Genomic DNA, 27,762 nt, shown 5'->3' with positions numbered 1-27,762 from the left:
TTGGTTGTGGGCTTTTGATTTTTTTTTTCTAGTAAGATATGTCTTGTTTTCCCAAGAACCTAGGAATTCTCAGCCTCCCTTCCCCACCCTGGATTTCGGGCCAAGGCCAGGACTCTCTGTACAGTGCTCCCAGACACTGAAGGTTTGGGCTGGCTGGGGGAGAGGCCAGGAAGGAGTGGCACACTCCGCATTTCCTGTGGGTTAAGCTCTATGCTAGGGACTTTAAAAATCCTCTTTGTGGGCCTTGGTCCTCTGTTGAACAATGCGGCAGCAATCCCATAACAGGAGTAATGAGCTCCCATGATAATGAGCTATTTGCGTCAAAGTAATTTTCCTGGAATAAAGCACTGTGTGGAAGGAAGTGAATATTTCAATTTTTATTGTTTCATGTAAGGAGCAAGTTTACCCCCAGGTCTGTACAGGAACCGCTGGTTAGGATCGCTCGTGGGCTCTTATTAATGAGCAGTCAGTGGCCACCAGGTTGCTCAGCAAGAGTCTTTTGTAGGAAGTGGGACAGGGTTTGTGGGGAGTGGGGGGCACAGAAGCCTCAGGCTGGTGCAAGCACTGCCCCACTCTGTCTGCTCCTCAGTGCTGGACCAGGGCTTCGCCTGAGCTCCCGGGCACACTTGAGCCCTGGCGAGCTTTGGCGAAGGCTGCCTTGATTTCTTGGTTTATGAGGTCCTGCCAGGGGTCTCTGAGGAAAAAAGAGAAACAAAAACTGTAACCCATTCCCCAAAACAAGAGTGTTGGGCATCCAGAGCCCGATGTAGAGCTGGTGAGTGGCTCCTTTATTTTCTCATGTATCCTGCTCCCATAGAAGCCTTGTCCTGGGCTCAGCTCCTCTTCCCACCTATAACTTTAGGGAACTGATGGTCAGACAGGTGCCACACAGAGGATCCCTGAAGGGCACACAGAGCGTGCATGTGTGGCTTGTGGCCCAGTGACCCTTAGGAGATGAGGAACTAGCTCCAACTCTGTCCCTTACTCTGGATGTGATCTTGGGAGGCTGGGAGGCTCCAAAGCAAGGGCTCTGTGACTGTCTGGGTGTTATGCAAATTATTGTAGCATTCCTGGATTCCCATCCTGAATATAATTTCATTTTTGTTTGCCAGCCATGGGTGCCTGGAGTAGGGAGACCTAAGTCATTGCCTTACAGAGGGAGCAAAGCAAGGCTCTGAGCAACAGCAAGATCTCACACCAATCTGGCAGGGCACACTTTTTTATTGTCGTGCCACTAATCTCCAGTCTTCTACTCTTCTGAACCCAGAGCCGCACACATGCTAGGCAAGCTTTCTACCACTGAGTTACATCCCCAGTCTTAGGGACACAGGGAAAGGGTTTGGTCTACAGGGAAAGAAGTCCAAGAAGGGGCCACTTTTTAGACTGTCTTTCTGACATGCAAAGAGGCATTTTTCTGCACTATGCTGTTTGAGTTGGAAGCTACAGCAAGGCGTGGTTGGAGAGAGACTTGTCCTCTTCTTCTGACCTCCAGCAGGCTCCTCAAACAACCTCAAAGAGAAAGCTAAATAACTTCTGCAGAGATGGGAAATACATACGATCAAGATAAAAGTATCTTTAGAAAGTTGAATTTTGAGGAAGACTCATTCTGTAGCATTCAATTCAGGTAAAATTTTGGTAAGTACCACAAGACAAGTTCCCATCCAGCTAATACCTAAGGCCCTCCTATGGAGATACTGTCTGTCTGCCTGTCATCTCCAGACAAGAGAAGAGATATGGGGGATTGTTTCTATGCAGGTACATACTTGGTAACCATCAGATATAGGGTGTGCATGTGTTTTTGTACACATGTGTATGCATGCATGCATGTGACCCCTGTGAGCTCATGTAAAGGATCTGAGCATTGAGTCTCCCAGCCTGGGGGTCTGGGGGGCTCTCAAGTCGAGTGATGTTTTCTGCAAATAATCTCCACTCTCTCTCCTTGAGCCAAGAAGATGAAACCATTTCTGGCACTATCTAAAGTTTCTGTTTGAGAGTGGAAATCACTGAGAGAGCTTAGGATGACAAGTGGTTGCTAAATCCACAGGTTCCCAACCCCAGGATGATGTGGCCAGGGGAAGACATAACTTTTCCAGCTGCAAGATCAGAGCTGGGCAGAAGGGTGTCATCAGAGTTCACATTTCCTGGGCATCAGGCACCAATGGGTTGGTGTAGAGGTATCTTGGCTGTCAAAGATCTCAGGGCACTTAGAGCAGGGAGAGTTCCATAAATGCATCAACAAGAAATACCAAGCAGTGCTACAGAAGTGCTAGAGACTCCCACCTGGGCAAGGATGGGCTGGAAGGTGATGGTAGGATTCCATTCAGAGTATGTGACCAACGCCACTTTTGATAGAGATAATATTTGAGCTAAAACCTACATGCTAGGACGGGGCAAGATGTCCCAGGTGTACAGAACAGTAAGGCCAGAGGTGAGCAGAAGCAGGGAACATTTTACCAAGCAACCAGGAAGCTTATGAGTGAGTGGTGAGCAGTGGGAGGTGTGAGAACATGGCCACCAGCCAGGCAATGGTTGGACTCAACAGGGCCACAGACTACTTGGCTTTAGTCCTCCACTAAAAAGATAGCTCCGTAAAAAGATCCATACAGGGAATTTTTGTATGGATCAAGTTTGTGTTTTTTAAAGATCACTTTGGCTCCTGCATGGAGCTTGATTGAGGACACCCAGTGGATTAGGGGAAAGTGACTGGGAGCACTGCGGTGGAACAGGTGAGATACGAGGTGGCAGAAGCATAGAGGCAGGTGTGATGAAAGCAGGGTTGCAGTGTGTGTGAAGGGAGGCGTGACACGTTCTGATTTGCTGACAGAGGAGATGAGTGGATGTTGAGAGATGGAGGGGCCCAGGACACTGTGCAGCTTTCTCACACAGCATGGTATGGCTACTGGTGAGAAGGAACCTGGAAGAGACCAGGTTTCAAGGGCAGGTGGGGATTTGCAGTCTAAAGAGCTGTAGGAACTCCTCAAAGAAAGACAACGGAGCAGCTGGAAGAGCAGCTGGAGGGGCAGCTGGAATGCACAGCGATGGTTGGGCCTGGGCACACAGTGAAGGTGTTGTCTGTATGGCAAGGGAAAGCCAGGAGTGGAGAGGGCCTAGGGGGCCTGTGGAACCACAGCATTCAGGGTGGGGAGGTGAGAGAGGAACTAGAGGGAGCCCAGAGTGAGGAGTGTGGAGACCAAGCCAGAGAGCGTTTCTAGGAAGAGGAAGGCAGAGGGGAAATGCCGCGGGGCCATCAGTGAGAACTAAAACTGCCCACAGATCTAGTGATACAGAAGGATGTCACAGGTGACCTTCCAAAGAACCATCTGGGAAGGCAGAAGTGGAAGTCAGCTGGTGTGGGCCTGGAGGCAGTGGGAGGAAGAATTAAGGTCAGAGTGAGCAGACAGAGGCCTTCTGAGGATCTGGGATCTGCTCAGGAGCCGGAGCTGTGGATGGGTGGTTCTGGTGGCTCTGGAATATAAAGGGAAGGGAATGGCCTTTTTACTGCGGCTGAGAGGGCTGAGGCTGCTTTGGCATAGGAGCAGAGAGCTGAACTGTAGTGGAATGGCTATAAGGGCCTCCAGGGAAGGGTAGCCTTGGAATGGGAGCACCCTGGGACAACTGATAAGAGCTGGTCAGAAGTGCTGATGAAGGGAAAGTCCCAGCAGGGAGATAACAAGCCTGTACAATGGCCCAAACTCTAGTGTGTGTGTGTTTTGGGATCCAGAGGGATACTTCATTCTCTGCACGCCTCGTACTAGTGGGATGACTTGGTTCCAGTGACCTTGGACCTGGCTATTGCCAGTACCTATATCCCTTGCCCTGTGGCCCTGTGGACCAGGGGCAGAGGGAAGCATCAACCTGCCAAGTGGGTATAAGCTCTTAGAGGATCCACTTCATGGGGGCCCTAAAAGGTGGGAATCTTTTACATTTAAAAATCCCATATCTGTAGAAACAGTCTGAAAAGTGACAAATATGCCTTAATGTTTACTAAATTTTACTAATGTTTACTCAGCCAAGACAGGAAGAACTCCACATGCTCAGCAACGAGAGAGGCTGAACGTATGGTGGTGGCCTCCACGTAGTGGCCCTGACCAGAGAGTGGTCCGAACCACTATGAGCATTGTGGGTGGAAGCACAGGATAGAGTGAGTAACCCAGGTGGCCTCACCAATCTGGCTATCTCCCAGGGAAGGTGGTGGATATTGATTATTTGAAGAAGTTTGTATTTTCCAAGTTTTCCCATGGAAGGCAGAAAGTACTTTTATACTCAGAAAAATAACAAATACCTCACTTTAAATAAAGAGTTCAGCCTTTGAGAAGTACCTCATACTCACCCAGGTTTGATGTGCAGTGGTGTGGACAGGGGCCTGGGGAAACCTGTTTTCCCCACCAGCCAGTAGGTCTCCTCCATGCCCTTCCCCTAGAAGAGACAGAAAGAACATCAGAACTTCCTACCCTGCCCCAGGCTTTGGAGGGAGAGGAGTGAGGAGTGAGCTAAGTTCCAACAGCTGTGTAGAGGGTGGTTTTCAACCTGGGGGAAGCTGTTTGGGTCCAAATTAAGCCTCTGCCAATTGGCCAACTTTTTCCACCTCTCTGTGCCTCCATTTTCTCTTCACCTCACAAAGTGATTGTGAAGATTAAATTAGCTAATGATTAATCAGTTAATGATATAAAGGAAGAAGGAATCATGAATCCTGGCCAGGTCCAGGATGCTGAGGCTGGAGGGTTCTAGGGTCTGATGTTGTCCAGCCTTCACTCTGGAAGGACCTGGCAGCCTCCTTGGGATAGAGAGTGGCTGCCTGGAGGTGAAAGGGATCATTTACACCCCAACTCTAGACAGTCACATTAACCAGATGGGAATCTCTCCTGCTGCCTATGGAAACTGGACCCTGGGGACTGGGACATTCTCTAACCTTCAACTCTGTCTGACCTCTGACATCAATTTTGTAGCCTTCATCAAGGCTGAGCAGGGCTTGGGCGGTGCTTCCACTGATGTGGATTCTGTAGGCTGACGGAAAAAAACAATAATGATCAAGTCACCATGTGGTGGCAGTGTTCCTAGCATTTGTTAAAATCAAACAGCCCCAGTTCATCCAGTCACACACACGGTTATGATTTACACAAAACCTCCGGCCCTCTTGTCTCTAGATAGTCACTAAGAGACCACAAGGAAAAGCAAATTACATAGATTGTTAAGGGAAACTCAGAAAGAAGCCAAAACCCCTGAGAACACAATATTTATTTGTCAGAAAGTCTATAAAGGCTGAGCCAGAGAAGACAAGCAGGTTTTGTTTTCTTTCTGAGCAGGACTCCCTGCTGTGGATAGCACAGCCTGTACAACTGGAAGTAGAGGTCTGGGGACTTCAACATTTTCAGTTGCTATAAGTCAGCAAGTAGTTCCTGCAGGCAACAAAGGCCTGAAATGTTGGGGCTGCCTTAGGATAATGGGAGCTGGCATGCAGTCAAAAAAAAAATCCAAACTGCAAATGCTCTGTTCATTGTAAAACGTGGAAACTGAGGCCTGTAGGAGGAGCATTCTACTCATGGATGCTACGCAAGCTGATTGCAGAGCCAGGGCTGGGCCCTGGGTCCCTCGGTCTCTTGAGTCATTGTTTTTTCTGCTAATTCCCTCATGAAATCATCACAAAAACCCTGTGGAAAGTTAGAAGAACTAATGATATACTTCATCTCCTTCCAATTGCTTTACTGACAACTGGAGTATGCTGTCACCAGGTGGTAGCATGGCAACTAAGCCCTGTTTCAAACAACCAGGATATTGTCTGTCCCCCCTCCCCCCAGCCCCCAGCCAGAACAGAACATCAGATACTCACGCAAACCTGTGGACTCCATCCGGGATGCAGTGTTGACAGTGTCCCCAAAGAGGCAGTACCGAGGCATGGTGACACCCACGACCCCTGCCACGCAGGGTCCTGAAACCCACATGAGCCTAGTGAGCCCTAGCAGGCCTCAGACCAGATAGCCCCCAGTTCCAACAGCACTCCCTGCAGTGTCCCCACACACTGCCACTCCGCTGGGTTCTAGCTGGTCCAAAAGACAGTGCTATCTGGAGTCGCCACAACACCCACCCAGACAGAAGATGACAAATGTGTTAGGCCCTGGGCTGGGGTTGGAGGACCCAGATAAATCAGAACCAGTCCCTGCTGTTGGGCAGCTGTCAGCCCTTGAGTTGTTTGAACTGTGATTCGTGCTGGCATGAAGGGAGTACCATGCTATTCCAGGAAAGGACCCCTAAGCCAGCCCAGGGGACTTCCTGGAAGAGGCTATGTGTGAGCTGCATCTTTGAGGATGACAGGAAGAGTGGGCAGCAAGCAGCAAGTACAAAGGCACCAGGTAAAAACTAGAGTCCAAGGGAAACTGTAAGCAGCCGAGTGTGGATGGAGGGCCACAGGGTTGGGGTGGGGTAAGGAGAGGGTGGAAGAGCTTATCAAAAGCTTGGAGGTACACAAGAGGAGCCATATGGAGGGAGAGAGAACTGGGGCATGTTAGAGACTTTGAGTCTCTTCCAGATCCCTCTCAGCAAACATTTGTTTGCATGACCACAAGATTTCTGTTCTGCCTCTTCCATCAGACTATCAGCACCTCTACATGGTGCCTTTGATCAGATAGATACAGAGACCAAAATGCTAGAAAAACAGAAAAGACTTGTGAACCTGAGATGATGAAGGAAAAATGGCAACACAGATTTTTTGGCATAGTTTCAGAATTTCAGAAATCCAGAAGCCGCCATTGGGCTATTCCAGCTGAAGGGTTGGAAGACTGACCCGGCCATCACCCCAAGCCACAGCCCATACCTGAGTGCAGCCCAACCCTGATGTGAATGGGTACATCTGGCGCGTGCCTCATCCGGAAGCCACCCACAGAGCTGAGGATGTCCAGGGCCATGTTGGCAATTTCAGCTGCATGTCGGCTCCCGTTGCGCTGGGGTAGTCCCGAAGCCACCATGTAGGCATCTCCAATGGTCTCCACCTGGAACCACAGCCCCATGCTCCAGTGTGAGAACATATAATTCCTGGCCTATTGCTCATCTGACCACAGGAGCCACCTCTCAGGAGCTCCCAAACCCGCTGTGGATCTATGGCTCCCAGTGTCATCTCCGCTGAGACTCCAGTTGAGCTACTTCAGCAACGATCAGGTCTATATGTTTCAGATGACTTCTGCCTATAGTAGGTGAACACAGCTTTTCTGTCTGGTGCAGGCCATATACTCCTTGGCAGTAGAGCAAGGGCCTTGTACAAAAGGCCATGAAGGTTGAGCAGGGCATCAGCTTTATATAGAGGGCTCATGTCTGGGCACCTCCTATGTCCTAAAGCTCCTGGCTTTCAAGGCGTATTGGAAGGATGTGGGGTGCTGCGCATTCTTAACCCCAGCTGAGCCTTTGGCCCTGGTAGACCACTTTGATGGTGTGGGCTTTAGTCCCTCTGCAAGGAGGGCCTGAGAGAGGATAGCAGGAGAGAGCCCATGTATCAAGATATCTTCTCCTCTAGCTCATGGTTTTGAAAGCATATACAGTCTCAAAACCACCTCATTGGAAGGGATATTAATGGTCGCCCACCTCATCTCCTTTAGGTGCACACCTTTCCTAGCTGGGATGGAAATTTCCCCAGGGAGGCCTGGGACAGCATAAGGGACCTGAAGTCTGTGTGCCACTCTCACCAACCCTCTCTGCATCCCTTTTTGCCATCATGGACACTCAGCACCTCCTTGCCCAGACAAGACACCGTGGTGCTGACTTCTCCCTATGCTGCAAGGATCCAGTGCACGAGGCCACATGTTCTAGTTCTCGCAAAGGGGCCATGCTCAGAGATACTGTCAGCCACCAGGTGAGGGCCGTGGTTTGTTGTGCTCAGATGTGTCTCCTCCCACACATAGGTGGACATGGCTGGAGGCATCTAGGTGAAAGCAAAAACTTCCTTACTAACAAATACAGGTGTGAATTCTAATTCCACCACTGACTTGCTGTGTGACCTTGGAAGAGCGTGGCTCCTTCTCTGTGCAGTAAAGATAATAATCCATCCCACTGAAGTGCATGAAAAGGGTTAAATGAGATGCCCTATGAAAATCCTTTGGCTAAATCAGCTCTCTCTGCTAAGAAGGCCTCTCCCCTTCTCTGCAGGAGTGGGGCAGGTGTTAAGCGCCTGTTGCTCAACCTTATGCTGCTGAGTGGATGGTGGATGAAGGAAAGTGCTTCCATATTTCTTAATCTCCATCCTAACCCACAGGCACTTTCATCCCTGTTTTATAAATGGAGCACATCTGGCTCAGGGAGGCAGCAGGCCAGGGTCTCTTGGTCACATATCTGGCGCAGATGCACTTTCCCTGTCTCCCTGAAGCTCCCAAGGGCTCTGTTCTGCACCGAGTGTGCCCATAAAAGTGCACACTCAGCGTAGCTGGTGCTGTGAGGGAGCCCCAGACCTCTGCAGAAACAGGAAATAGCACCCAGCTGCCTCCCAGGCCAGCTGGATTAAACAGCGTAACCAGATCCTGATGGGGGTGGAGGGGAAACCAAGGCAGATGGTGAGAGTGATGAGAGACGCGTCACACATCACAGGGAACAGGCCTCCTGCTTCCCACATCTGGAGGGGGTGCAGGCCTTGTTTTATTTCATTTTCCTCTGCCAGAAAGACGCAGACTTCTTGGCCCAAGTTCAGAGCACAGAACTGTGATTCAGAGCTGGGAGGGACACATGTGTGAGGAAAGATCAGCAGAGAAGGAAGAGACAAGGCTGGGTGACTCAGAGCAGATCAAAGCTGTGGGGTTCAGCAGGATGAGGTGAGGAATCTTTCCCTGGCTCATGGGACTGGACAGCCATGGAGGCAAGAAGGAAACACTAGTGTGTGAGACATGCTTGGAACTGTGGGCCTGGGCAGGCGTGGGGTGGGAGTGAGGCGACGTCTTGGGTATCAATATCTTGAGTCACTGAGGGCCACTTTTGGGTGCTGTCTTCAGTAGACAAAGCCCCTGGGGTTCCTGATCCTTGGCCTTTGCCTCCCTGGAGGGCTGTGGTGTGTCCTAAGACCCCCTCTACCATGTCTGAAGCAAACCCCAGGGCCCAGCTCCTGGATTAGCAAAATGGGCAGAGTTGAGGTGGGAAGGAGTCCTCAGCATGGGGGGAAAGGCGGGAGGCAACTACTCTCACAGTCTCAGCTTAAAAGTACTTTATATGGGGGACAGGATCCTCTTGTCACCTGTGAACTTGCCACGATGGAGGGTCTTACCCCCCATTCACTGGCAAGGAAACTGAAGTCTTTATTTCCTTCCCTAGGAAGGAGGCTGTTTATACAAAGTCACACAGAAGTTGATGGCCAGACTGAGATGTAAATGCAGGATTGAGGGGTGCACAGGGATTGGACCATGGAGGGCCTTGTTGGTTTTGCCAAGGCCTCTGCTGCCCTCTCCAGTGTCTCCCATCCTCAACCCACTGCTGGCTCCACATATCCAGTCAGCTCTCCACACTCACCAGAACCTCTCAGGGCTCAAGTCATACCAAGAAAATTCTGGGAAGACAGCATCTCTCTTTGGAGCCCTTCTGTTATCTTATGCCACATATACCCCTCCAGCTGGCATGGTATCCTCTTTGCCTCCTTGGGTTCCCCTAGTCATCACTTTCACTGGGGGGTTGGGGGGTGTCATCATCTCTTACCTGTAGGCCTGGGAAGCCCTTGAGGGCAGGCACCAGCGCTGGCTCCTATGACTGCTCATGTCCTATAAGGGTCAGGAGCCAACGGTCCTGCCAGTAAATGTTAAAGGGATGGATGACTGGACGGTGAACACATGGCCTCATAAATTGAAAACAACCCAAACTCTCCATGCTGTCTGGATCCACACCCATTGCAACATGACTCTGGAGTTTCTTTCAGCAAGAGGTGGAGTTTATTTCTCCACCTTTGGGTAGGTCTTTTCCTTTGATCATTAGCAGATGTTGAGAATAGTATTTCTGATGCCAGGTTACCTTGCGTTCTTCTGTCCTCTTTCTCCAGACCAAGACACACTGGGTTCTCTTAGCCAAAGCTTCAAAGATGTGAGGACCAGCTAAGATCACCAGACCTGCCCACCATGCTAACAGCCGATCATAATGTATGAATGAGTACAGAAGAACTTTCAGCTGACTCTTAGGCTTATGACCAATGGTAAATGCATATCATTTTATAATACTGGACTTTGGATGTATTTGTTACACAGCAGTAGATAAAAACGCATAAATGGGAAAATGGAAGTAAATGTTCAATGTAGACATAGCAGTAAAGGAAGGGATGCTAGCTTCCTGCTATTCTCACCTTATATACATCATAGCTGCCCAGAACAGCATCGTATAGTGTATAGAGGTCATTGAGCAAGCCCACCACCTCAATGGGTTCACTCAGGGCTGAGATGGTGGTGAAACCCACAATGTCACTGAAGTAGATGGTAACCTGGTCGAAGTACTCTGGCTCCACAGTTGTCCCCATCTTCAGAGCTTCAGCCACAGACCTGAAGGAATAGAAGAGGCCAGAGTCTCAGGGTGGGAGGGTCATTTTTCAGTGCAGAGGTCAGAGAAGGATATTTTGGAGAAAGCAAAGAGTTGAGTGTTGGGGGATTTGTGACAATTGTGCCAATGTGCTGGCTGCCCTGCAGCAAATACTTGTCTTTCCCTAGACCTGACTTCCTCTGCAGTGAGACGCAAATGCTGTGTCCCACTCCCTCTCCCAAAGGTTTGGGAGAGCAGAAGTTCAACACTGGTGTGCTCAGCACGGCACCTAGCACTTGGTGAGGGTCTGTAAAACTGTATTTAGTAAATAAACAGAAATGAATAATTGAATGAATTCACAAAATCTAGATTTTCTGAACATTTACTATGTGGCAGGACACTTTAACTAGACCTGAGGCTAGAGGCACACTCAAGTTCCAAAGACCACTCACGGGGGGAGAATCTGTGAGAGCAGCCTCTCTGTCTTCTGCCTCTCCAGCTCCAGCTCCTCTGTCCTCTCCTGCACCAGCTCCTCCAGGCTCTGAGAATACTTCTCCAGCATCTGCAGCATGGAGTCAGCAACACTGGTCTTCTTGCCTTGATTGATGCTTCTGAACTGAAGATTGAACAGAAATTTCAGTTCATCCACATACATCATCCATGAAAGTGCCTGGACCTCATCTTGGGAGTCTGGTCATAAGCATGAACCCAGCGTAGCCCCAGCCTGGAGAACATGGATTGTTAGGGGTAGATTTGTAAGTAGATGGGTACAGGTGGCAGGGTGACAATGACAAGGGAGGGACATAGGTATGAGCAGGAAGGAAGGAAAAGGATTTTGCAGAGAGTCCTCGGTACAGCATGGCATGACAAGTGTATCAGCCTCTGCCCACTTCCTCATACAGCAGTGTGAGTCAACTTGGGGCCAGTGCCTCCACTCCTGCCTCATTTGCCACAATAATCTTTGACCTCCTGAGGGAGTCTCTGGGCCCTGTTTTAGGAACTAGTGGTTCATTTTCACTTGGCCACTCACCCTCACAGTGACCCCTTGGAGCTCATTTACTCTGAGGCCAGACTCCCATCTGTGAAGTGGGCCACCCCTCACTCTGATGCTGGGACACGGTGGGGGAAGAACTAAGAGCAGCTTTCAGAGGATCCTTGGGATCTCATGTCTGCATTCTTCCTCTGGTCCCCCCCTTCATGAGATCACCTCACTTGCCTGTGAATCTTACTTTGGCAATTTGCCATTGTCTCTGGGTAGTGGAGAGCAGGAAGGGGAGGTAAAGATGTCACCCAGGCTTGACAGCTTGGCCCTAGGGAACTGTTGGCCAGCTCAGTCAGGCCCACACACTCTACTGTGCCTGAGGACTGGTCCAGACTTGCCTTGCCCCTCTCACTGCAGTCCCTAAGCTGACTAGGGCACTCTCCGGTCCCTCATCTTTCTCTCCGTGACTCAGGAAGCAGGACTGTCTCCCAGGCCACAAAGGGCCTCTCAGCACAGGTTCCAGGAGGCCCAGTCCAGAGTGAGGCTCCGTGTGTAGCTGTAAGGACAGACAGAGATGCCTAGGGCTCACTTAGATACCTTGAACAAGTCTCCTCGCTCATCTGCGCCTTGTATTTGTTCTGCAAAACCATGATAATGACACTTTTTAGAGGACTGCTATAAGGCTACACAACAGAAGCAAAGTAGTTAGCCAGGGAGGCCATATAGGAAGGCCTGACAAATGTCCTGGGAATTGGACATTCCTAAGAAGCGTTTCTGGGTGGGTGGACTCAAGGAAGATGATGCTGGCCCTGGATCCCTAACTGCGTTATCTCCAGGCGTTAGGCCCATGGTGAGATCTTGCCAGGCTGAGTGAGGACCACAGAGAGATGCCCGCCTCTTCTCGAAGCCCTAACCTGGGTGTAGATCTGGTCCAGGCTTGGTCTGTCATCAGGAGCTTCTTCCCAGCACTGCTTCATCAGTTGGATGCACATGTGTGGCCCACGGTCAGCAGACACCTGTGGCCGGCACAGGGGAGGGGGAAATGCCACCTTCCTGATGATTTCTGCAACAAACATCATGTGGATCATGGGCCTGAGGTCCTGAAGGGCTCACAGAAGGGTAAATCTTAGGGGCCATGTGGATCAGCCACCAGGATGCTTCCCACCCCTTTTCTGGTCCCAGGGTCTGGCTGGCCTGTAGACAGAGCCTTAGTAGTTTCTTGAGTCTGCTCAGGGTGCTGGTCTTAGACCAGGTACTGGGAGAGCTGGATTTGAACCTGGATCTGCTACCACTTCTTTATGAGAAGATAGAGAAGGCAATGACTTTCTCAATCTCAGTCTTCTCATCTGTGAAGTGAGTTCAGTAAATGCCCTTTTTGAGAGGGGTGCTGAAGGAGGTGACAGACACAAGGTGATGGTAATTGGTAGGTTCTCCCCTCATTTCCCCTGATCTGTTGTCAGTGGATTAGCATGGGACTTCTAGTTATCCAGTTACACTTTGTACATGTTGTATCAACTTTCTGAGCCTCAGTTTCCCCACTTATAAAGTGGGTACACAATGCTACAGACTTCTTGGGTTCTTACGAGGCACAGCAGATTAACTTTCTCTGGGAAGGGCTGGGATCTAGAGGTGGGAACCTCTGGAGCCAGAAAGAGAAAACTTTCTCGGGCCTTCATTGGGCTCCTTAGTGGAGGTAGCACAGGGGTGACTGTCCCATTTTACAGATGAAGAAAGGCGCTGGGCACAGGACCAGTTCAAAACAGACCTTGGAGCACAGGAATGTGTGCACATGGAGCCCATAACTCCACACATGGGCACATGCATGCACACACACTGACTACTGTTTTACAAAGGTGTGAAGGTGGTGGTGTGGTGAATAAGATACAAATTCATTGCTTTCTGGGCAAATTTTTCATTATTTTTGTAGTCAGCAGATGCTAAAAGTCTAATAGTTGAGTTGTACAGGAGGCTCCAAGCTTTTTCTTTCTCTTTTTTGGTACAGTACTGGCTTCTAGGGAGCCCTGACAGAGAACATAGAAAGGAGGAAGCATTTTGGAAGTTAGGTCCTGGCCCTGGTGCTGGAAAAGAGAAAATGTCTACCTGACAGGTGATAGTGGGGAACAGGGGGGGGGGGATTATCCTGTAAGGATGGGGACAAAAGTGTGGGGACAGAGAGGCCCTGAGAAAGGTCCTACCAGGCTGATCACTGAGCCTCCAAATACTGAGCACCCTGGCCACACCAGCCACAGGCCTGGTGCTGGCACATTTTTATTGATCTTCATTTTAAAGATGAAAAACCAAGGCGTGGAGAGAGTGAGTGATTTGTATGAATGTGGTGGGACTGAGGTCTGCATAGACACATTGTGTTCTGGACTTGGAGGGGAGGGGGTGCCTTAGGGTGCCTGAGGCACTTGAAGATGGCAGTGGCAAGGATGGGGTCAGAGTTGGCATCAATAATGAATGCCTTTAGCTGTTGGAGCTGGTCAGCTGCCGCTTTGGCAGAGTAGCTGAAGGTTTGCTTGGCTTATGTCAAGGAAACCCAATCCCCATAGTCAGACTCAAAATGCCTATGCAGTGATTTTCAGGCCTGGAGTTTCTGATCGTCACAGAGCTCCCTAACTATTTCGAGACTGCAGCCAGGGGCAGGCCAGAGTGGGGGAGATAGACATACCTCCTGCTGAAAGCCCCCAGGATGAGTAGGGTGGGCTTTGGGTCAGCACCTCTTGAAAGATGATGCCCATGCTGAAGACATCCCCTTGGAGGGTGCCCCGCCAGGGCTCCCGGGGACCCCGAAGGAGCTCAGGAGCCGTCCACAGCAGCTCTGCAATCACAGGGCAGGGTCACATGCATTGCAGCAGGTTGGGCCAGGCAGAACAGCACTTCGAAACTGTGATGTTGTTGCCTTTCCTTATTCTCTGGGAAGACATAGGTGCTTCTATTCTCTGGGGTCACACATGAAAAGCCTGAGGCTCCACAGGAAGTGTTTGACAGTAGGATATCTTCTCCCCCTCCCCTGCTTCTCAAATCCCTAGATTATACAGAGGTCTCAGAACCTACTGGAAGGCTCCTTTCCACTCTGGAGCTGACCTTCTGGGGATGGCTGGGGTCCAGGCGACTGCTGGGCATGCAGGAGCTCAGCATAGCCGTAGTCAGTGACCTTGAGCACAAAGCGGCCATCCACTACACAGTTCCGGGACTTGAGGCGGCCATGGGGGAAGTGTCGGTGATGCAAGTATCGCATGCCCTGGGGTGGACATAATGGGGACCCAGTGGATCTATGATGCATTAGAGGGACTTCAGAACTCCCATGGACCCCAGAAGGCCTTCCTGCCTTATCTCCCTTTTATTACACTGTTCTAGCTTCTCAGACAAAGCTGAAAGAGTCCAGGTGTGGAACACCTGAGTATGTTTTATCTCCCTGCCCTCCCGATGCCCCCATACCTCCAGGGCAGGTTACTCACTTGGATCAAGTCCAGAAGTAGGGAGGCCTTGAAGGTCCAGTCTAGCCGGAGGGCCTCGTTGTGCAGCAGGTCCTCCAGGCTGCCCCGGGTGCAGTACTCCAGCACTACAGCGCTGACCCCAGGGGCCATGAAAAAGCCCAGGCAGGTGGTAACATTCTCATGATGCATCTCTCTCATCTGCTGAAGCAATAGGTACCTTAACAGCCCACAGTGGACCCTTTGAAGGCTGGGCCAGGTACAGTCTACATGGAGACCCCCAGTACTTAGCGTTAAGCACAACAGTGAGCATAGAGAAGCATTAAAAACGATGGTTGGTTGGTTGTGTTAATGGATAGATGGATGGGTGGGTGAATGGATGGATGGTGGATGTGTAATTGGTGGGTGGTAGGTAGATGGACAGAGAAGTGAATGAACAAGTGAGTGGAAACATCATGGGTAAATAGATGAATAAACTACTGTCTCCTCCACAGAGTAGAAATTTAGACTTTCTTCTTAAAATAAGTGACACCATTGAAACTGTCAATTCTCTCCCCAAAGATAAGATATTGAGAGGGGAGGAAGAAAATCAAAGGGATCTACTATGAGCAGGTAGCAATGTCCCCGAGAGTTGCCTAGCAGATTACAAAGCTCACACTCAGGGCTGGAGATGTGACTCAGTGGTATAACCCTTGCCTAGCATGCAGAAAGCCCTGGGTTCAAGGCAAACATCATGAATCATAGAGAGAGTTAGAAAGAGACAGAGAGAGAGAGAGAGAGAGAGAGAGAGAGAGAGAAAGAGAGAGAGAGAGAGAGATGAATACAGTGGAAATTGTCTTGTATGCGTCTGCATGCAGGACCAGAAACTTTCATTTGCTGTCCCTTGTTATCCTTTCTTCTGGTGCTCTAAGATCCTAGGTCAGAAGTCCTCTACCTTGAGTTAACACCTTAGACCGGACACATGGGGAAGCCCTGAGATCACAGAAAGAGGGCAGATAAACCCAGCAAAGCCCAGCGTTCCACCCTTCCTGCCAAAGCACCAAGTGTGAATGAAGCCATTTTAGGAGCTCTGCACCGAGAAAGAGCAAAGTTTTCTGGAAAGGTCCATAGAGTAGATATTTCAGGTTTTGCGGGTCGCTGTACCAACCATTCATTTCTGCCATTGTAGTACGAAAGCAGCCACAGACAACACATAAAAGAGAGCACGACTTTATTACAATAAAATTTCATTTATGGATTCTCAAATTCCACAGATTTCCACTGCCAAAAACACATAAATATTTCCAGCTCCCAACTATAATATACTTTCCCTTGAGGGCCTGTACTCTACTTCTTTAAGTGTGTACTTGAAAAATTCTGTTCAATAAATCTTTTATGCCTCTTTAAAAAAAACTTCATTTAACAAAGCAGTCATCATGTCTGGTTTGCCTGTGATTCAGTTTACTAACCTTTGACTGCCCGTTTATTAGCTAAGCACTACTGAGCTGTCCTGCAACCAAGGTAAAGCAAAATAGAATTGCCCAGTTGAGCCCTGCCAAAGTTTCTTCCCCACACAATTGTAAGATAAAAAATGGTTATCATTTTAAGGCACTACCTTTCAGGGTGAGCTGTTACACAGTGGTGGAGAGAACAGCATTGGTAAGGGTGCCCAGAAGCTTTCTGGCTAATCCAAGCACTTTCCAGATTTGCCTGTGATTCCAGCCATTCAGGAGGTAGAAACAGCAGGATTGTTATTTTGAGGCTTCCTTGGGAAACATGATAAAAAACTGGCCTCAAAACTTAAAATTTAGGAGGCTGGGATATAGCACGACACTCTCTGGCATCACGATGGAGCGGGGGACAGAGACAGAGACAGACAGAGACAGAGAGATGGAGATAGAGATTGAGAGACGGAAAAAACAAAGAGACAGAGATCTCCTCACACTGGTTGCAAGATGACCACTGGAAAATATCTAACTTGACTCTCCAGCTTTATTTCAGAGCGGTGATGTTACAAACAGTAATAAAAAATAGTAAAAGTAAGGAGTAATAAAATTAATCACTGGTTGAAGGTATACCACTTGCCAGAAACATTTCTGGGTTATTTTGTATGTTCCCTGCACCTCCCCCGACCCCCAGTTCCCCTGCAGCTGGACACCGCTGGCTCTGTTTCCCAGGGAAGCTCATGTTCCTTGGAGTCAGGAGCCTATCTGTGATCTCTGCCCTCCTCCCACAGTGCCTCTTAAGGTGGGGACAATCTCAGGACAAAAGTACTTATTGGTTAGTGATGACAAGTGGCCAGAAGCTGCTCCAAGGAAAGAACCTCTCTTTTCCCCAGCCCAGAACACAGCCTAGCACATGAACAGCAGATGAATGCCTGGATGGGCAGATGGAGGAAGGGTGCAGCACTGTGTCCCTTGATGGTGCTGAGATGCCATGTGACAGCACTACTAGAAGGCATTGTGTACCCAGTAGTTATGGTGAGAACAATATTGGCATGGTAATGTGACCTTAGGATGTGTATGTGGACAATGGTGATCATAATGGTGTCTAACTACAGTTGAGTTGCTGGCTATGGCAGAGACCATGCTGGCAAGCAGGACTTTCTGAGGCCAGAAGCTTGCACACCAAGTGGGGATCAATATACACAGATTGCCCTGAACAGATCTTCTCCTGCCTCCCTCGCGCAAACAGCCCTACCTTCCTCAGGAGGCTGAGGCAGCTGGGGAGCAGCTCAGGCGCTGTGCCTGCTTCAAACTTCTTCAGCCAAACCCAGTCTCCCTATCAAGGAAGAAGAATGGTTTGCCTATTGTTGTGTGACTTCAGGAGATCCTTCTACCTGGCTCAGCCCCAGCTTCTCGGCTGGCAATGTGCTCTTCTGTGCTGTGTGCTAGACAGAACCTGGTCAGCAGGACCATAGCTAGACTTTTACTTGGGCCCAGGCAGAGCCAAACCCCTGGGCTTGACTGACAGACCCAAGTTCTAGTCTTGACTTTACCACTGCTAGCTCTGTGACCTGGGTCAGGGGATTTCGGTTCTCTGAACCTCAAGTTCTAAACCTGTAAAGTACAGGAGTTAACTCTGCATCTCCAGGACTAATGAGATGGTGGCTATGAAGCATGTTAGTTCTCGGCCTTGAGATCAGCTTGACTCTGCAGGTTTCAGACAACCTTAAATCCCCAAATCCTGTGAAGAATTTCCCTTTGACCCAGGAAAGGAGCAAGGGAGAGTAGGAGAGATGTTTTTAAATTGGGGCTCTGTTCTTGTCTTGGGCTAGCACAGTGCTAGCTTCAACCTCAGACATCTCTTGCCTTGCTCTTGTGGGATGTATCTAGTTGGCTCACAGACAACACATACTTTGCACATCACTAAAGCCTCCTTTCTGCAGAAAAGGGACGAGATGGAATTCTCTGGGAGACAAGGTAAAAAAGAAGCAAGAGTCTCAGGTTGCTTTGCATGAAAGCAGTTGGCTCCTTAACTGTGGGAGTCTCAGAATATGTCAATCTGAAGTTCAGCATCACTGCGTTGTTGAACTTCAGAATGACAGCACCTGACAAATTGCAGTGGCTCTGGAAACCTTATAGTCTTGTTGGTTTAACATCTAACTTTCTGGTCTCCCTATCAGCTTAGGTCCATCCTCTGCCTATGGACTTGTACAGGACTGGATGCTGATATCAGGGCTTTGGGGACCAGGAGTCTCATGTTGTATGACTGTTATGGTTTAGATCCAGAATATCTGGTGTGTTCAGAGGCTGTGCTTTTGCAAGGTGATTGGATCATGAGGACACTATAGGTTAGGGTTAGTGAATTGATCCAGTGATAAGTTCACAGCCAAATGTGCTGTTAAGAGGTGAGACCAGGTTGAAAGAGGTATGTCACTGGGGAGTGATACTTCAGAGGGTGTATCTTCCTCTCCCTTCCCTCTCTCTGTTTTCTGGCTACCATTTAAACATCTGTCCTCTGCCAAGCCCTTCTACCTTGCCATTTCTTCCTTGGAGCCAATGGACCATAGACTGAATTCCCACAAATTCTGAACCTCTAAATTGTGGTTATCAGGTATTGTGTTTTGGTGATAGGAACACTAACTAATACAATGACCTAAGCGGTGCCTAGGGTGAAGGTATCAGGAATCATGAACCATGCTTGGCTGGGAGTTGGGCGTCCTGTTTCTCAACTGTACCCCTGTTGCTGACTTGCCAGCGGACCCAGGAGAACAACTACTACCATTCAGGCCAGTTTTCTATCTATGACAGAAGTGGGCCAAACATTCTCCAAACAGATATAGCTCCTCAGGTCTCCTTGGTGGCAGAAGACATTACCTGGTACAAGGCCATGTTGGTCTGACAGACGGCTGACAGACTCCTTGCTGACATCTGGGCCACTGACCTCAGGCTCCCACCATCAGCCATGCTTCTTGATTCACTTACATTGTCCACGTTCAGCTGCTGGAGGGGGCAGGCATGGTCAAGAGCCCAGACCCTGCCAAGATCAGCTGCCTGCAACCCAGCCCTACCCCACACCTACCCATTGGCTTGAGTGCTTGTGGAGGAAGGTGAGTTCCTGGGCTGTCAGCAGGATGCGGTGGGGGCTCCATATCAGCTGCAGCTGCTGGATCCCCAGTCTGGAGACAAAAGACTGAGGTCAGTAGGGGTGCTACACAGGTTACCCCCACCGCAGCCTGGCTCTTGGATCTGCCTCTAATTCACAGTCCTCTTCTGTTCTCTCCTTGTTTCCATTTCCATGTCCCACCAGTCTCAACTGAGGGCACTGAACGCTGTCCTTTCAGAAACCTTTGGCCTTGGGCTCAGGTCTGGACTTACTGAGGGCCTGATGTGGCTGCTGGGCCCAGCCACAGTGTTTCCAAGGTGCTTGGAGGCCCCATGGTATAGCCAGAGCTTGGGGTGAGCTGGGAATGAAAGGCTGCCTCCTTCCAGATGTGGTTGAGGCTCAGAGACCATCCTGATTCAGGAGCACAGCAACTGGGACACCAGGGAGAATTTGTTTTTATAGCTGAAGGGCCCTTGGTGAGGTTCTTGCGATGACAGCCTGAAACTCAGGGGTCAGAGTATCCTCTAAGGTCACAGACCTCTTCCTGGGGTCTCAAACAGACCTTCTCAGCTTGGACCTTGACACTCCTGACTCTAGGTGGAAAGGAACACTGGGGTCCTGAGGTCCTAGAGGATGGAGGCAAGGAAAGCCCCTATAGGTTGCCACAGGGAGGCCCATAGGGGAACAAGAAAAGCCAGAGCTGGCTCAGGCCAAGAGAGTCTCACCTGAGGAGGACAATGAGGACCCCTCCAGCCAGTGCCAGGATGCAGGCCAGTGCCAGAGCCAGGAGACTGCTCAGGGGCTGTGTAGCTGTGGGGGTGCAGGGAAAGACAGGACTCACTACATGGTGACAACCCCTTCCCTGTACACTTATGCTTACTTCCTGGGCATCTCCCCTGGGAAATGGGAACACACTGCCTGTCTCCTCAGCTGTGAAGCTCAGAACTCCTATCTGTATAGCAGGGCGATGTTCCATGCTCCACTATAGTCCTGGCACTGAGCACAGTGCCTTGGGCAAATAACACACTAGGTAAAGTCTTCCTCTCTGTCCCTCTCCCAGGAAATTTCCTAGGATTTGCATTTGTCCAGGAGAGAGATGGTACTATGAACCTGGGGAGCACAGGTGAGAAGCCCTAACTTGACTACAAGAACGCAGCTTGAAGAACAAAGATTTAGCTAGGCAAAGTTGGGTGAGGTAGAGGACCTAGAAAAGCACTCCAGGGGAAAGACAGTGCGCTGTCAAGGGCAGCCTATCAAAGCAGTGTGTGTCCTGGGAAAAGCAAGGAGTTGGCTGTGCCCATGGACTGGGGTCGTGAGAGCACGGTGAGCCCAGGTCAGGAGGAGGCAGGGGCCACAGAAGTTTCAGGCAAGGAAGGGAGGTGAATAAGCCTAGTCAAACCTACCCTATTCACCAGTGACAGTAACTGCAACTAGTTGTGCATTAGGAAATGTGAGGTGGCCCTCTCCACACACTTTTGTGTGCACATCTCTATATACTTCCACATGTGGATGTCAGCTCTTATCATATTTGACACACAAGATGGATGCATGAGAGGATTCAGAATTATTTGGGCCTCCGGATGGATAATCACATTCTCCACTAGGAAAAGACATTTGGCACTTGCAGTTGGAAGACTTGTGCTCAGGTTGAGCTCAGTCACTGCTTTTTTGTGTGACTTTGGGTAGCTTATAAGGTTTTTCTTATCTTCAGTTCTCCAGAAGTGCCCATGAAAAATAATGGCCTAGAAACAAATCTATGATAACTGTTAGGAGATCTGAGAGACAGGAATGTCTCTGTAAGTGCTTTAGCCCTGCCCATCTGAGGGATTCTTTGCTCATCTTCCCTGGTGCCACATAGAGCTATTGGCTCAGTCTTCTGAGCGAACAATGAAGTGTCATATCACTTCTTTGTGTCTGTTCCTACTACCCATGCAAGACTATCCATATGGGGAACTTTAATGAAGGATGGATGAGTGGATGGGTGATAGATGGATAATTGGAAGGATGGATGGGTGGCAGAGCAGATGGATGGGTAGACATGTATAAATGGGTGATGGGTAGGTGGATGGGTGATGGGTGGATGGGTGATGGGCAGATGGCAGAGGTGGATAAATGGGGGTGGTTGGATGGATGGATTGATGGGTAAAGGGATGGATGAGTGGTGAATAGATGCGTGGATAGATGAATGGATGGATGGATGGATGAATGGCTGGGAATGGTGGATGGGTGAGTAGATAATGAATTACCTCTCATACAAAGTGTATTGGGGTCAAACCAGCAGCTGGAGTCAGAGGCTGGAGGAGCCCCTCCTGGAAAGTGTATGGCCTTGCCCAAGGGCTTCACTTGCCATGTGGCTGTGTCCATAACGTATGTGGGGACCAACTGGCTTCCTTGACCATCAGTGTCCAAGATGACATATTGGGCCAGCCTCCTGCCCCTCTCATTGGTCCGGATCCTCTGGCTAAAGCCTGTCACGTCAAGAGTTCCTGTATGGTTCCCTAAGCTTGCTCCTGAGAGCCCTGCTCCCTGGCTCTCTGAGTGGTTCAGGGCATGGGCCAACAGGACAACAGCATCATAGATGGTTCCAAAGAGTGGGGACACCTGGGGAAGAGAAAGTCCTTCAATTGCACAACCTCACAGCATAGGCTCCTAGACAGGAGGCCCTGGTCTGCTGTTAGGAGCAACTGTTTAGATTAGCACTCTGTCCCACAGTACAATCCCACATTATCCTACTCAGCAGCTTCCCAGTCTCTATGACCATCATCACCAACTCTGATTCAAAATTTTCTAAAACAAAACTCTTGCTTGAGGTAGCAAGTTCTACCTCATTGTTCTTCATCTGAATCCTTTGCCTGACTGCCTTCTGATCATTCAGAGATCAGCTCAAGTGCCACCTCCTGAGTAGGCCACCTTGCTCACCTTGTCCCTTATAACCCACTACTCCATTGTAGCCTCTATCTCTTGATCCTCTACTAGTTCTTGTCACTGTTTGAACTCTGTCACTGTACATCTCTCCCTAGCACAATAAAGTTCCTGGAAAGCCAAGTCTGACTTATTCACTACCTGGCACCTGATACTTCTTATTATGGCACGTGGGAGGGACTCAATCCACATTTTTCAGATGAATGATTGGTTGACCCTCCTTGTCACTCCCTCCATACATTACTGTCTTCTTACCACCAAGAAGCAGACAGCCCAAGAGACAATGTTCAGCTGAGTCTTATGAGTGGAAATCAAGCCAGCAGCAGCATCCTCATCACTAACACTCTGCATCTTAACCCCAGAAATCCTTCTCCACCTCATCAGTATTCCCCACATTTCCTCTTGATCTTCACAAATTGCTAGACAGTTAAAACCAAGAAAGGATGTCCATAACAGAAGAGGGAGGAAAGAATGATAGGAACTGGGAATGCTACAGCTGGAGGGTAGAAACCAAAGAGAACCAAGAGAAGAACTGACAGAGTAGGCCATAGTATGGGGGAGGAAGGGAGGGAGAGAGAGAGAGAGAGAGAAACAGAGACAGAGAGAGACAGAGAGACAGAGAGAGAGAGAGAGAGAGAGAGAGAGAGAGAGACAGACAGAGAGACAGAGAGAGACAGAGAGAGAGAGAGAGAGAGAGAGAGAGAGACAGACAGAGAGACAGAGAGAGACAGAGAGATACTTAAATGACTCTACCCAGAGAAGAGGGCAGAGAGATCCTTTGTTGAACAAAAGGCAGGCTATGTGCCCACAGTGAATGAGTCCACTGTGGGACAACTCACCTGCCTAGGCCCCACCCTCATCATGTAGTAGAATTTGATCACCTACCTGCTGTAGCTCCAGGTGGGCAGGCACTTCTCTACCCATCCCAGCAGCAGCAAAAGCCTCATTTTCAGGGATGGACTCCAGGCTGACAGTGAGCACCGCGTCGTAGGCCTCCTGCAGGGGCCCCCTGTCACCCAGGATGGGGTAGGAGTGGTTGTGGTAGGGCAGGGCAAAGAGGAGCGTATCATAGGGCAGGAAGACCAGTCTTCCATCCGCTAGGCCCTGGGCACCAGCATGGGCCAGCAGGGCAGTCTGTTCCAAGCCTCCCAGCAATGCTGAGTGCATGCACAGCACCACAACTGGGAGAGGGACAAAAGACTTATGTTTGAGGGCCCAGGGCTCTGTGGTCTGCCCGGAAGCCCTGGACCCCGTGGTTCTGGAGAGATGCTCAAACCTCTGCGGCCACATCCCACTCCAGGCTTCCCCATTGGGACTCTGCTTCCCCTAAACAACCACATTTCCCTGAAAATAAGACATAGCCAGAAAATAATTAGCCTAGAAATAAAAAATAGCAGCCCAATTAGCCTGCGTCTGCCTTACCTGTTTTACAGAGTGGCTACCAAACAAGAGAACACTGATGGCAGCTGAGACAATGGCAGGCAGATTGGGGCTGACATTTTTGTTCACTGGCTTTTAAGGCTTATTATTTTGTAGCTAGGGATTTATTTTTGAGGAAAGGGGAAGCTATAGCCAAGGCCACCAAATGTGGGTTCCACTTGTAAAAAACAGTCTCTTCAAACAACAAAAGATTTGTATTACTCCAGCCTCCAATCTTCCCCAGCCAATGATTTCACCCAACTTCTCAACCCACCCCAACCCACTGACCTGACAGTTTCTATTATTTACTGACAGCTTTCTATGTGGTATCATCCCAAAGTGCCTTAACATTTAGTCATTGAGAACTACAACAGGCCTAAAAAAATAGATTTATCCTCATCTCTGCTTTTCAGATGAAGAAACTGAAGCCCAGAGAAGCTAAGGAGTTGCCCCCAGAATACTTAGCCATCAACGCAATAGAGCTAGGACTTGAACCTAGAGCTGACTTCCAGTTCAAACCTTAAATTAAAAAAAAATTAATACGATTTCTCTATCATAAAATTCACCCCTTTGAAAGCTTACAATTCAGTGACTTTAGCATTTTTACAAAGTCGTACAATGATTACCATTATTTAATTTGAGAATATGTTTATCAGCCCCATCTTTCATCACTCCTTATTCCTCCTTCTAATCTAATGTTTGTCTCCATGAATTTGCCTATTCTAGACATTTTATCTAAATGGATTTATACTGTATGTAATTCTTTATTTTAGCATCTTTTAGGTATCATATATTTTCCAGACTTGGCTTTGTGCTGATGTGTGTCAGTACTTCATTCTTTTTATGGGTGCATAATAACCCACTGCATGACTGACCATATTCTGCTCTTCCATTCCTCCTTGGCTTGTAACCCTAATTATGGCTATGGGTAGCATCCTCAAGGTCTAAGCAGATGCAGAAACATTCACCATTGCATCAGTGAAAGAAACAGCCTTTGGTAGTCAGGGAGCCAGCTGCTTTCCTAGGCACCAAGACAGAAAGGAGCCCCGACAAGGTAAGAGTCCCCACCAGACTTCCCCTGTCCACAACTAGGGCCACAGCCAGCACTTGCCTGGATGTGGCCCCAGGCTTCTGATCCAACCCCTTTTCTCAGAAAACCCCAAAAAATGGAGCCATCAAGAAAGGCTAGGGGTTTCCTCACTAGGCCCAAGGATTCACATGGAAGTCAGAGCCTGGAGCCTTGGCATGGGCTAAACCTCTGGGTTTGGTGACTTGCCTGAGGTCACACAATAGTGAAATTCCTGCAATCTAACTTGTGAGCATGTGATCCTCAGTACTCTGCCTCCTGGCAGCTAAATGCCAGCACCATGGCTGGAACTCAGTCTCCCACAATCGGGATGGAGAAGGAGTCTAGTGGTTTCCCCATTTGCTGTCACCTTGTTGCAGCCACTTGGAACTGAACCAGTCTCCCTTCTAATCCTGGGAACATATTACCTCCACACAGGCTGATCCTTCTGCCCAGAATGCCTTTCCCTCTCACCTCTAACAGTCAGCTTCCCCTGACTATACTCACTGCCAGGCCAGCCCTAATCACTCCCAAGAAAGTGAGCTCCTGAGTCCCTGGACCCCTCTGTGCAGTTCACGCATCTGTCTCTCTGCTAGACTCAGCTCCTCACAGCTGGAGCCTGGCCAGCTCCTCTTCCCTTAAGCTCTAGCTGGGTCAGGATATATTTTACTTGGATACACTCAGAAATCTGAGTACATAAAACTTGAATCTGCTGGAAAAAGCTTCATAGACTCCCATAATCCTTGCTCTTGTGGGGCACTCTCAGGTAGAACACATTTTCATTCTGTTCTACTTTATTATATTAATTCTATTTTTTCTATTTCTGTTCCACCCACTTTCTTTTTTATAATGTGAATTGTGATTCATTAAATTGATTTCCTGACCAACATGGGCCACAACCCATAGTTGAAGGCACTCAGTGTAGATTTGCCTAGGATTCATCTTCTCTCCCCTGTCCCATCCACTATGCCTCCCCAGTTGGTTACTTCCCTAGAGATGGGCCAGTGTCTGCTACTCCAAAGATCCTTCTCATTTATGCTTCCCTGCCTCTGCAGGCTTCTGCTTCTTGGGATGACCCTGTTACCTCTGTCATACCACCTATTTACATACCTCCCCCCCATTACACAGTTGTTCCCTGGATATCACCATGTCTGTCTTGTTCACTGCTGTGACTCAGCACCAGTACTGCAAGGTTTGGCAAATAAAGGAAGCAATGGATCAATCGGTGAATCTATAAAAGTTAGGGTTAATCACAAAACCAAGACTGGTTCTGACTCACATCCTGGGCTCACATTCTGCCACATTCTTGTGTTCTTCATTTCACATGATGAGAACCAAGGATGCCCTGTTCTCCCACTCCACAACCAACATTTGAGTCAGAACTCAGAACCCAACTGTACTACTTGCCAGCTGTGTGATGTGGGCAGATTACACATCTCTGAGCTAGTGAGTGGAGACTTCAGCAAGAATAGCTTTGGACTAGAATAGCTTTGGACTAGCTTTGCCAAGAGCTCAACCCAGAGTCTGATGCAGAGGAGGTCCCTATCAGTGGCTGTGTGAAGTCTAGCCTGCCCACAGTGAGGAGGTACCCGAGTATACTTACTTTTCAGACCATCTATGCTGTAGAGCTGCTTTAAGACCTCTGAGGCCCCCTGCTCTCCAGGCCCCAGAGAAGTCACCAGCCCCACAGGTAGCCCATGTGTCCTGAAAGTTGTGGCCAGCTGCTGGGCTGTGGCCACCCAGATGTCTTGATGGGAGGACACAATAGCTGAGCGAGCCCAGCCAAAGTGTCTCATGACAGACAGCAGCACATGAGCAGCAGAAGGCAAAGTGGGCACCAGTTCACCCCCACCCTCTGGAGCCTCACATGCCCAGGAAAAGAGGGTCTTGCCCCAGCTTTGGGCCAGAAGGGCTGCTGCGGGGCAGTAACCAGGATTGACAGGACCCACAAAAGCAGCCACAGTATTCTTGTGGGCTAGGAATGTGGTCAGGGCATGAGAGGTGTTGCAGCCTGTGGGGAGGACTACAGAAGCTAGCCGTGAGCCCAGGGATAATGAGGAATCCTGGTTGACTCGATTCACAGCCAGCTGGGCAGCCACACTAGGGATGGCCTGGGCAAAGGTGAGGTCACAGTCCCAAGGACCCAGTACCCCCACAGTGAAAGTTCCTGTTCCCATCACCAGATGAGGGAGGGATGCAGCCCATAGGAGGGCACCCCAAAACACCGTCGACAAAAGAGATATGGAGGGGGCTGTCCTTGGATGCCCACGAGTGCACCCCCTTGGGCCTTGGCACAGCAGGCAGGTCTTGTGTGGCAGCATCCAGTCCCAGCCTTCAGGGCACAAGCCCGCCAGCAGTCCTGGGAAAGGGGAATGTGGACAGGGTTTGCCTTCTAACATGCCAGCACTTCCTGTGTGATTGTGAGGCAAACACCCCCTTCCTGTAACAATGAAATGAGAGAGACTTGGACCCATGGTCTCCAAAGACTTCTCCCATGTATGTCCTCCAAGGAGTGGCTCCCAGCCTCCTAGAGTTCAAAGTCCTGCGCTGGAGCTCAATCTCTCAGTATGTGGGCTACAGGCACAGAGCCGGCCAGCTTCGACTCCAGGTTTCTGTCTGTGTGACCCTGGCCAACCTTAAAGCTTTCTGAACCTTATTTCTCTCCTCTGTAAAATCTGGGCAGTAACAGCGACTTCAAAGCATTATTGTGATGATTAAGTGACATCACACCTACTACTTAAAATAAAGCCTTTCTCTCTCTCTCTCTCTCTTTCTTTCTTTCTTTCTTTCATTCTTTCTTTCTTTCTTTCTTTCATTCTTTCTCTTTCTTTCTTTCTTTCTTTCTTTCTTTCTTTCTTTCTTTCTTTCTTTCTTTCTTTCTTTCTTTCTTTCTTTCTTTCATCTTGCTGTTCCAGAGCCTTGATGATCAGCCTGGTACTTTGTAGCCC

General features: G+C 49.3%; 1 protein-coding gene across 1 annotated transcript; it reads right to left on the bottom strand.

Moving 5' to 3' along the window:
* Positions 1-414: 414 nt before the first annotated feature.
* Positions 415-27,213, bottom strand: LOC100735737 (guanylate cyclase D-like). Its single transcript, XM_003468598.3, has 18 exons — positions 26,418-27,213; positions 23,215-23,510; positions 21,654-22,008; positions 20,133-20,217; positions 19,384-19,480; positions 19,179-19,304; positions 17,560-17,640; positions 14,905-15,081; positions 14,531-14,687; positions 14,115-14,264; positions 12,358-12,506; positions 10,914-11,077; positions 10,292-10,484; positions 6,809-6,983; positions 5,828-5,926; positions 4,910-5,004; positions 4,331-4,416; positions 415-694 (listed from the first exon to the last, which is right to left on the bottom strand). The coding sequence occupies exons 1-18, from the start codon at positions 27,211-27,213 to the stop codon at positions 586-588; spliced, it is 3,390 nt and encodes a 1,129-aa protein (XP_003468646.1). The 3' UTR covers positions 415-585.
* Positions 27,214-27,762: the final 549 nt, after the last annotated feature.

Source organism: Cavia porcellus, unplaced genomic scaffold (genome assembly GCF_034190915.1).
Source record: "Cavia porcellus strain 051 isolate PalLab524CR breed Dunkin Hartley unplaced genomic scaffold, mCavPor4.1 scaffold_9, whole genome shotgun sequence".
Taxonomy (NCBI): domain Eukaryota; kingdom Metazoa; phylum Chordata; class Mammalia; order Rodentia; family Caviidae; genus Cavia; species Cavia porcellus.
This window is presented reverse-complemented; position numbering and strand designations above follow the sequence as displayed.

Coding starts and splice junctions, on each gene's coding strand:
- LOC100735737 (XM_003468598.3), bottom strand. CDS start 27,213: ATGTTAGAAGGCAAACCCTGTCCACATTCCCCTTTCCCAGGACTGCTG. Junction 23,511..26,417: donor CAGCATAGATGGTCTGAAAA/GTAAGTATACTC, acceptor TCCCTCTCCCAG/TTGTGGTGCTGTGCATGCAC. Junction 14,688..14,904: donor TACTTCTGGACTTGATCCAA/GTGAGTAACCTG, acceptor TGTCCACCCCAG/GGCATGCGATACTTGCATCA.